This window comes from Chrysochloris asiatica, unplaced genomic scaffold (assembly GCF_000296735.1).
Source record: "Chrysochloris asiatica unplaced genomic scaffold, ChrAsi1.0 scaffold00325, whole genome shotgun sequence".
NCBI lineage: Eukaryota > Metazoa > Chordata > Mammalia > Afrosoricida > Chrysochloridae > Chrysochloris > Chrysochloris asiatica.
In genome coordinates, this window is record NW_006408843.1 from 1,627,975 (window position 1) to 1,638,959 (window position 10,985).

At 38.0% G+C, this 10,985-nt stretch overlaps 1 protein-coding gene across 1 annotated transcript in view; it reads right to left on the reverse strand.

Annotated features, from left to right (window-relative positions):
* Positions 1–10,985, reverse strand: part of TTC33 (tetratricopeptide repeat domain 33) — a 60,413-nt gene that overhangs the window by 3,973 nt on the left and 45,455 nt on the right. The window contains exons 2-3 of the mRNA XM_006875395.1: positions 2,964–3,045; positions 1,011–1,142 (exon numbers count right to left, since the gene is read on the reverse strand). Of these exons, the coding sequence (XP_006875457.1) occupies positions 1,011–1,142; positions 2,964–3,045 (214 nt within the window). The remainder of the gene's footprint in view (positions 1–1,010; positions 1,143–2,963; positions 3,046–10,985) is intronic.

Consider the following 10,985-nt stretch of genomic DNA (forward strand, 5'->3'; position numbering starts at 1 on the left):
TACGGTGTGCCTGACCCAAGCCAGGGTATTTTCAATAACCTCATATGCATGCGAAAGCTGGACAGTGAATAAGGAAGACCGTAGAAGAATTGATGCCTTTGAGTTGTGGTGTTGGAGGAGAACACTAAAAGTGCCATGGGCTGCCAAAAGAACCAACAGATCTGTTTTGGAAGAAGTGCAGCCAGAGTGTTCCTTATACGTCAAGATGGCCAAACTCCATCTCTCATACTTTAGACATATTGTCAGGAGGGAACTGACAGGGAAGGATATCATCTTTGGTAAGATGGAGGGTCAGAGAAAAAGAGGAAGACCCCCAACGAGATAGAATGGCCAGGTGGCAGCATTGATGGACTCAAGCGTGGCAACAGTAGTGAGGTTGGCCAAGGATCGGACATTGTTTCATTCTGCTGTGCATAAGATCACTATGAGTCGGTGCTGACTCGATGGCACCTAACAACATATTAGATTTGCATACAATGCATATTTAATCCTAATAAATTTTTATCATTCCCCATTTTTTCCCTAAGTACAGCTTAGCAACATTTCAATCTAAACCTTTATCATTACCCTCTCATAATCTATCTTCTACCTTCTTTGGTAAAATCTATTAATAGTCTTGACTTCAAAATATAAAATGAGTATATTAGTGGTATATATACTAATGTATTTATTTTATATTATGGGAAATTTAATAATCCAAAGAACTAACAAATTGCTTGTTTTCTATTTAATAAATAATAAGGTTGACCAAATATCAATGTTTTGTGTTATTTCTTTTATTTCGTGACACCACGTATATGAAAAATATTTTCACTTTAATATAATTAGTGTTTAAAATGGAAAAAGATGTCTAGCAACACCTTTGATCTGTGTATATATATTGATTCAAATCTTTAAGAGATACTTAACTATTTTCTGTATAGATTTGCTAACTGGAAAACTTAACTTTGGGCTCAGCTAATCAAAAATGAACTTAAAAGTTTAGCTCTAAAATAATCTGACATTCTTACCAAGACTATTTCTCCTAATCCAAGCTGAGCACGTCCCAAAGTTTGCCAAGACTCCCATGAGTGTGGATTTCTCTGAACAGCCATTTCCGCTGCATGCACTGCAGGGAACATTTCATGAAGAGACATCAGGACCTATATAGCCAAAAAGATTAAAGAAGAAGAAAAAAAACAACTTGTCAATAATATTCATAAAATAGCCAACTACTGATAAACAATTGCTGGGTAATCATACATAAACAATTCTTTTCAGTTTTTTAAAAACTGTATTTTTAGTCTCATAAACATAGCACATGGTGTCCTGTTGTGATGCTATAAGATTAGCACTGGACTACAAGGTCAGTTTGAACTGCCAGGTTGGTGGTTCCAACTCACCAGCCGCTCCTCAGAAAACCACTACAGGGTCATGATGAGTTGGAACTGACTCAACAGCACTTAACAAGAATAAACATAGCACTTTAGTGGGTTTTACCCCCTCCTTTGTCACTAAGAGTCTGGAATTATAGTATTCTTTTTAGCCCATCTATAGCTATGAAAATATAAACTATTCCCATTCCAATTATTGGCTTTTGGTATGGCTCTGCAGAATAAACACAGGGACATAAGGTCGGTTTGAACCATAATGTTGGCTGTTCAAACTTACCAGCCACTCCTTGGAAACCCTATACAGGGTAGCTTTGAGATGGAACAGGCTTGACAGCTCTTAATAACAACAACATGCAAATCTGACCAAAACCAGGTGGTCATATTCTAGCCATGGTGTCTTTAATATCTGTGAACCCTTAATTCCTTCTATTTATTCTATTGACATTGTGGCTTTTCAGACATCACAAATCTTGCTGTCAAACTAAGTAAATTCACATTTGTTCAGCCAAGAAGTTAACATCTTCCTGCCATAAAGATCATTTAAATACTACAAAGGGTTTCCCAACATCAAGTTCTTCAAATCACATAAACCGAAAAAGTCAGGGCACTCCAGAAACCTCTACCTCAGTATATGGGAAAGGGATGAATTTTATCTATCATCTTTAGGACTGTTGCATACCAGTTTTGTGACAGGCCACTATTATCTGGTTCTAAATTAAGCAATTCATTTCATACAGTTTGCCACAAATGCTGTCTTGAATACATACACATTCAAGAGTGAAAATTAAAGATTTATCACAATGAAGATCCTCATAGTACTTCAATCAGTGGAAATAATTTGGGTTTTCTCTGTATCAATTAAAATCAAAGGCTGAATCATAACTAGTCCGTGACAAAAATATTTTTAATGTTTTGTTTTTAGAAGTCTCTTGGAGAATCTTAAACAAGCACTCAAAGATTTTCTTTATGGACTTTCCCACAAAATATTCTAAATGTATTTTTTAAATATAAATATTATTTTTAGACTATTAATAAACACAGTGAACTCTGACCTTTCACTAAGGACTAGGCCATTTTTAGTGAAATCTCATCTTCAAGAACACAATCCATCTTCATCTTGAATGAACTAAAAGCTAATGCCAAGTCCATTCCAATTTCCAAGGAAAGTAGATACTTTTTATTTATTCAGGAGAGCACTAGTGACTCTTAAAAGAGATCCATCTGCTCACATCTTACCTTAGGTTGAAATGACAGTCAAATTCATTGTGAAGGCAAATTAATTTCTGATTTTACACAAAAGACATACAGGATAATTTACTGGACCACAAAGTCAGTTTGAATTACAAGGTCGGTAGTTCAAACTTACCAACTGCTCTTTGGAAACACTATACAGGGTCGCTATGAGTCGGAACCGACTTGATGGTACTTAACAACAACATAAATAATATGGTTAAAAAAAAAATTTTTTTTAAGCCCCAAGTAAATTGTACTTGAAAAAGAAAATGAGGAGAAATATTATATTGGTTCATCTTGCTCACCAAACAGACAGTACAGTTTCATAAGGAAAATAAAATTCTTCATAGTCATTACCTGTGATTTCATCTCATACAGGGTAGCATCATTTGGGGTTAACTGAAGTGCTTCATCCCATTTCTGAATTGCCTCCTGGTATCTGTGGTTGTTAAAGTTACATTAGTATTATATTTTCAATAAACTCTTGAGAGTGCAAGACCAAATTAAAAAATCTGGTTTTAAAAAAATAATTTTACTCCTGGTGTGGCACCATAGGATAAGTACTGAAGTGCTAACCACAAGGTTGGTGGTTCAAACCCACCAACTGCTCCTCAGAACCCCTATATAAGTGGCAATGAGTCAGAACTGACTCAACAGCACTTAAAAAATACAATAACAAAATAATTATTTATTTAAAAATATCTCTACTCAGGAAATTATAATGATGCTATAAAAGTAGTAAAAGGGGAAAGACAGTAAAAGAGGAAAAGACAAATAAATAAGATCCTAGAATCTCTCTTCAAGATTATTTTTTTCTGGTCTCAGAAATTACCACCAGAATTTTCTTTTTGCATCAATTTCAAGGCCTGCATATGCTGGTATTCACTTTGATTTGTTATAAAGCATTTTTCTCTGGAATTTATAAACCAGATATAATCCAGGGCTCTCGCATGACAATTTCATTTAGACAGCAATTTAAGAAGTTGTCAGCTAATTCTGTAAAGATTCTTCAGTTTTAAGTTTCTGTGTCTGCAAACTCCAAGAGGGTAGAGGCGATGTCTATTTTGTTCACTATTCCTAATACATGGTAAATTAATTCTTGATTTACATGTTAAATTTCAAAGAAATGGGTCAAGTGAACAAAAAATAATGCAATGGAGATTTCTACTACCATTTTTACTCCTGCTAAATCTCTTATTTGAACAGATAGTCAAATAACTTTTCCACCTAGAATCCCACAGATGCACCAAACTGAACATGCCCAAACTAAACTAAGAATCCAGGGCAAGATGGCGGTGTAAACAGACGCACTGAGCTGACACTCTACCACAAAGACATGAGACACCAAGTGACACAGACACAGGTGGTGATCCTGGAACCTGATCATTAGAGGTCAAGATAGAGCGGTGGATTGAGTGCCAACGAGAAAACGAAGCTGAACAGGGACAGTGAGAGAAAAGAAAAACAGGCAAACTATTATGGGCTGGCAGTAGCACAGCTATCCTGAGCTTTACAGGGTGACTTTTGATACAGTAGCCTGTGGGCACAGGACACGGCTGAAGTTGGTGACAAGGAGATGTAGTTCTTCCTTGTTCCTGTGCACTCCCTGTAGACGGAGGCATAGCCAGTCCCAACCCTTGCCAACTCAGTGGCCAATGGCACCCTCTCCTGCATATCCTCTGCTCTACCTGGAGTCAGACACTCTATGCCCATGCTTCTGGAGGTACATGAACCTGTCCTGAACTATGCTATACAAACAATGAACAGGGAATTAACTGCATCCACACTTTCAGTTTCTACCATATCTACCAGGAGACAGATGGTGAGCACAGCGTCAGAACATGTAACACCAAAAATGGAACTCAAAATACCTGATAAGGAATTTTAAAGAATGCTAATTAGGCTCAGTAGTTAGTAGAAGTGCCTTTCCTTTTATTGACTCATGATATTTTAAATTAAGAGTTTACTTGGTTTGTGGGCATCTTTAGCATAGAAAACATAGTTTTCTTTTAGTAGTTATTATATAATAAAATAATGTGCACAAAAGATTAGGATAAATCTTAAATTCCACTTTTCAGCAATAATTTAAATATCCTACTTCGGTCAACCTGTATGCTGAGCAAATTATCAGAGAAGCTGGGTTATATGAAGAAAAACGTGGCATCAGAATTGGAGGAAGACTCATTAACAACCTGTGATATGCAAGTGATACAACCTTGCTTGCTGAAAGTGAAAAGGATTTAAAACATTTATTGATGAAGATCAAAGAGCACAGCCTTCGATATGGATTGCATCTCAGTGTAAAGAAAACAAAAATCCTCACCACTGGACCAATAAACAACATTCTTATCAACAGAGAAAAGATTAAAGTTGTCAAGGACTTCATTCTTCTTGGATCAACTATCAACACTCACAGAAACAGCAGTCAAGAGATCAGACGACGTATTGCATTAGGCAAACCTGCTGCACAAGTCCTTTTTTAAGTATTGAAGAGTAAAGATGTCAGCTTGAGGACTAGGTGCGCCTGACCCAAGCCATGGTATTTTCAATAACCTCATATGCATGCGAAAGCTGGACAGTGAATAAGGAAGACCGTTGAAGAATTGATGCTTTTGAGTTATGGTGTTGCAGGAGAATATTGAAAGTGCCATGGGCTGCCAAGAGAACAGATCTGTGTTGGAAGAGGTGCAGCCAGAGTACTCCTTGGAGGCCAGGATGGTCAGACTTTGTCTCTCATTGTTGTTATTAAGTGCTGACAAGTTGTATCCAACTCATAGCGACCCTATACAGGGTTTCCGAGAAGCGACTGGTGAGCTTGAACCGCTGACCTTGCAGTTCAAACAGCTTTGCAGTCTGGCACATTAATCTACAGCATCATGCCAGGACACCTTGTCTCTCATACTTCGGACATATTGTCAGGAGGGAACAGTCGCTGAAGAAGGATATCATGTTTGGTAAAGTGGAGGGTCAGAGAAAAAGAGGAAGACCCCCAGAGAGAGGGAATGGCCAGGTGGCAGCAACAATGGGCTCAAGTGTGGCAACAATTGTGAGGTTAGCCCATGACCAGGCAGTATTTCATTCTGTTGTACATAGGGTCGCTATGAGTCAGTACCAACTCGATGGCACCTAACAACAACAACAACTTCTATCAAAGAACAAACATGTTTTTGAAACCTAATTTTTATAGACAAGAATATACAATTTGAGGCAGATTAATTCACAGTAGGACACTAGGAAGGAGCTCTGGAAACTGTCTGAAGTTAAACATATACACTGAATAAAAATTATTTCCCAAAGCAAATTAAAGAAAGCATTGATATCAACTTCTATCTACTAGAGAAAGTTTCTTCATTCTTTATTTCTTGAAAGCAATTCCCCTGTCTTACTCACTGCTACATAATACAATAAATTTTCTAAAACAAGTAAGAAGTTATTATCTTAATCTCACAGCGTCTCTTCTGAGGTCCTGGTGTGACCCTATAGGATAATCACTAGGCTGCTAACTGTACACCTACCAGCCACTTCTCGGAAGCCCTATACAGAGTGGATGTGACTCAACACTTAACAACAACAATAATAATTTCTGTCTCAGGTACAGTGATGATTGAAAATATGCTGCAACTATTTTATGGAAATTCATTTAGTTAATACAGTAGATTCTTGATATTAGCTGTACTAATGTCCTATAACATCTCCATGAAACATAACTAACAAATACTGAACCACTGTTGGTAGGAAAAATATGGATTAGATTCCTGTGAGATTCTGGCCACAGCATTTTCATCAGTCAATTGATAAAAAGCCTTGTTTTATGTTTTTGTGTATTAAAGACACCTCAATTAATACATACTATGACTTACTACTTCAAAAAGCAGTATATATTGCTGATATATTAAAATTAAACTCACAGCCAACAGCACATGCCTGAACAATATAAGGTACACATCACAATCTTCTTGAGATTAAGAACCAGAGATAACACTACATTTGGGGACCATTTTAAAGAGTGAAATCACGAACAAAAATGTAGATACACACACACACAAAAAATAATGCACAAAACAGACCTCAATAAGGGCACTTGTTGATATCATCAAAGCTGAAACAAGAAGGAAGACCTTGTTTGACCAGATTTTCTTGCTGTTTTCTGCAGATGCTCATAAATGACTGCAAAAGTGGCGTGAGTAGTGATTTGGGGGTTTCAAGTAGGTTTCAGTAAGTGTTTTAGGTATCCAGTACTGCTGTAATACAAGTTGTTCTTGTTATGTGCTGTGGAGTCGGTTCCGACTCATAGCAACCCTATACAGGGTTTCCGAGGCTATAAATCTTTACAGGAGCAGAAAGCCTCATCTTTCTCCCACGGAACCGCTCATAGTTACAAACTGCTGACTGTGAGGTTAGCAGCCCGACTCACACCTTTTGTTGTTGTTGTTGTGAAGTGCCATCAAGTCGGTTCTGACCCATAGCAACCCTGTATAGGGTTTCCAAGGAGCAGCTGGTGAGCTTGAACCGCCAACCTTGCAGTTCAAACGGCTTTTCAGTCTGGCGCATTAACCCACATTGCCACACCAGGACTCACACCTTAGGAGGCCGTAAATCCAGGGAAACCTGGTGTGGCAACACTGGATAAGCATTAATTAGACTGCTGACCACAAGGCCAGCAGCTCAAACCCACCAGCCACCTTGGAAATCCTATTCCAACTTGCTATGAGTTACAACCCACTCGGATGGCACTTACCAACACCTAGAAGTCCAAATTCAGAATGCTGAATCTAGGGGAAGGGTTCCTTTTGTTGTCAACTCTGGTGAAAGGTCCTTGTCTCCTTTCAGCATCTGCAGCCCCTGCAAGGTTGACGGTTCAAACCCACTCCTTGGAAACCCTATACAGGGTCGCTATGAGTTGGAACCTGCTGTACAGCACCTAACAACAAAAGGGGAGTCGCAATAAGACCAAAAGACTATTTTTAAAGCATTCACTAAACTTTTTAATAAACTATATAAAAGCTTAAGAAAATGTACAAAATATAGAAACCATAACTACCCATCAGTTTGGACTTCTATATACCAGCAATGAAAAACCTAAAATGGAAATTAGGGAAACAATCCCACTTGTAATAATAGCATTTAAGAGGATAAAACACTTAGGAATAAAATTACACAGGGACATGAAGGAATTGCACAATGAAAATGACAAAATATTACTGAAAGAGATTAAAGAATTAAATAAATGGGAAAATGTTCATGGATTGAAAAGTTAATATTAAGATGTCAATACTACCCAAAGCAATCTGTAGATCCAATGCAATCCCAACCAACATTCCATTAGTGCTTCTTTGTGGAAACAGAAAGCCAATCCTCAACTTTACATGGGATAGCAAGAGGCCCCAAATAGTAAAAGAACACACACTTCTGATTCTAAAACATAATATTATATATCTACAGTACTCATGTAACAATAGACACACACACCAATGGAATAGAATTGAGAGTCTAGAAGGAAGCCCAAGCATCCATAGCCCACTGATTTTTGAAAAGGGTACTGCATCCATTCACTGGGGAAAGAAGGTTGTCTTCAATAAATGGTGCTGTGAAAGTTGGATTTCCATATACAGAAACCTAAACCAGGATTTATGCCTCACATCATATACAAAAACAAATTCAAAAGGGATTAAGGACCTAACAGTAATTTGTTGTTGTTCTTGTTAAGTCAAGTCGGTTATGACTAATAGCAACCCTGTATAAGGTTTCCAAAGAATGGCTGGTGAGTTAGAACTGCTAAGTTTGTGGTTCAAACCAACCTTACAGTCCAATGCTTTATCACACAGCACCACACCAGGGCTCCTATAAAATTCTTAGAAGAAAAGTACGGGCAACATTGTCAGGCCCAGCTTTCAATAAAGGATTCTCTGATATATTTTTTTAAAGAAGAAAAGAAAAAACAGAAAATAACAAAATAAAGGAACCTCATAAAAATTAAAACCTACTTTTTCATTAAAAGATTTTATCAAGAGAAGTGAAAAGACAAGCTACTGAATGGGAAAATATCTTCAGAAACTACTGAAAGGGAAAAAAACAACCCAACCCGGCGGCACCGCTCATCAACCACACCTCACACCAGATGGCCCATCTAGAAACTTTTATTCAGGGTGAGCAAGATAACCTCTGCCGGAGAGAGAGAAGGCAAGAGGCAGAAGAGAGGAGAGAAAGAAGGAAGATGAGTCAACGTGAAGGGAGGGGATTTATATAGGTTCAACAGGAAGGGTGTGGTCATTGCTGGGGTGATTTAGCTCTGGCCTATCAAAAGCCATGTTGTCCTTTAAACTACCCGCCTTGTAGCTTAGGGCGGGGAAACAGACAAAATGGAGTTGGAGGGAGGGGAGAGAGGGAAGATCGGAAGGTATTGTAACATTGTAACAACAATGTCCCCACCAAGAATCTACCAACCAGCATACACGAGGGTGAGTCAAAAATCTTCCACACTTTGGCTGTATAATTTATTTTAATCAAATTTTAGAAAAGACAAACACATCATTTTTCAACACAGTCTCCTTGCTTTTCAATACACTGTCCATCTGTCAACAAGTTTTTAAATTCCTATATTAAAACATGTTTTAGGCTAAGCTGCGAGCCACGAATGCATCGCTGTCTTCAGTTCTTCAACAGAGGTGAATCTTCATCCTTTAAGGGCTGCTTTCTGGAGACCAAACAGGTGAAAGTCTGATGGAGCAAGATCAGGACTATAGGGAGGATGCTTTAACACCTCAAAACAAAGTTTTTGCAGTAGCAATCCTGTAAGCAGAGGTATGCGGATGTGCATTGTCATGAAAGATCACAACACCCTTGGATAGCAGTCCTCTGCATTTAATCCAAAGTTTAGTCTTCAGCTCACTGTAACAAGCACTGTTGACTGCTGAACTTTTTCCTGATAGTGTTCCAATATGGGCCTGTGAGAATCCCAGAAAACTATAAGCATCAATTTTGCAGCTGATAGTTGACTTGAACTTTTCCTTGGTCTATAATTGAGGCCGTTTCCATTCCATACTATGCCATTTACTCTCAGGCTCGTAGTGATGAATCTACGTCTCCTCACCAATAATGATTTTGCTTTTAATAAAGTTTTACCTTCCTTCTTGTATTGGTTCAAATTTTGTTTTCAGATGTCCATGTTCACACCTGCACAGCAATAATCTTGAACATTGGTAGGGAATTTGAATCATAGTGGTATTAACTGGTCTTCTTTATGGTGTACAGATATTATCCTATCACAGATAGCATTATACTTCAAGATCTTGAAATGTTCTTTTGATGATGAATATGGTACCAATCCTTTTTAATGTGTCATTTCCAGCATATTAAACCACATGATTGTCAGATTCAAAATGGCCAAATGCAGCCCATTTCAGCTAATGCCTGGGATATCAATCTCTATGTGTTCCATTTCATTTTTGACAACTTCCAATTACCCTAGATTCATACTTCGTACATTCCATGTGCTGATTATTAATAGAAGTTTCTTCACATTTTGAGTTGTGCCCTATCAGTAAATGAAGATCCTGAAAACCTTACTCCATCTGCATCATCATGGTCAACTTAACTTTGAGGAGGGCAGTTCTTCCCCAGTCGTATTTTGAGTGCCTTTCAGGCTGGCACTGTACCTGACAATATTCTGGAGCTCTTTATGTTTCAATATTGAGTATTTTTGTTCTATCTACTAGTGTTCAGTGGCTAAACATTCAGGAGTAGTCCATCTCTTCTTCTTCATCATCTGTCTTAATCGGGTAGTTCAGCTGTAACCCGTTCGCCATGGGTGACTCTGCTGGTATTTAAAATACTGGTGGCAGAGCTTCTGGCATAATAGCAACACGAAAACCACCACAGTTCAACAAACTTACAATCAACGGTGAAAACAATCTAAATGTCCATCAACAGATGAATGGGTAAACAAAATGATGTGGTACATACGTACAATTGACTACTTTCTCAGCCAACAGGAGAGACAAAGTCTTGATACAGGCTCTAATATGTATGGAGCAGAAAAACATTATGCGAGCAAAATAAGCCAATCACAAAAGGACAAATGTTGTATGACCTTACTTATGAGGAGCTACAAAAAGTTCACAGAAAAATCAAATTGAAAGAATGGAATTTCTCCACAAACTTTTAGAAACCCGCTCCGATACAACAAGAAAAGGCAAATATATAGAGAACAAAGTTTATTAATGGTCACCATGAAGGAGAAATGAAAAAGGAGAGGAGATGCCATCGATTGAATTGAGTCTCTCTCATTATGTATCGAACTCCTGGTGTGGCACTGTAAGATAAGCACAGACCTGCAAAACACAGATCATCGGTTCAAACCCACCAGCCTCTCCTCAGAAA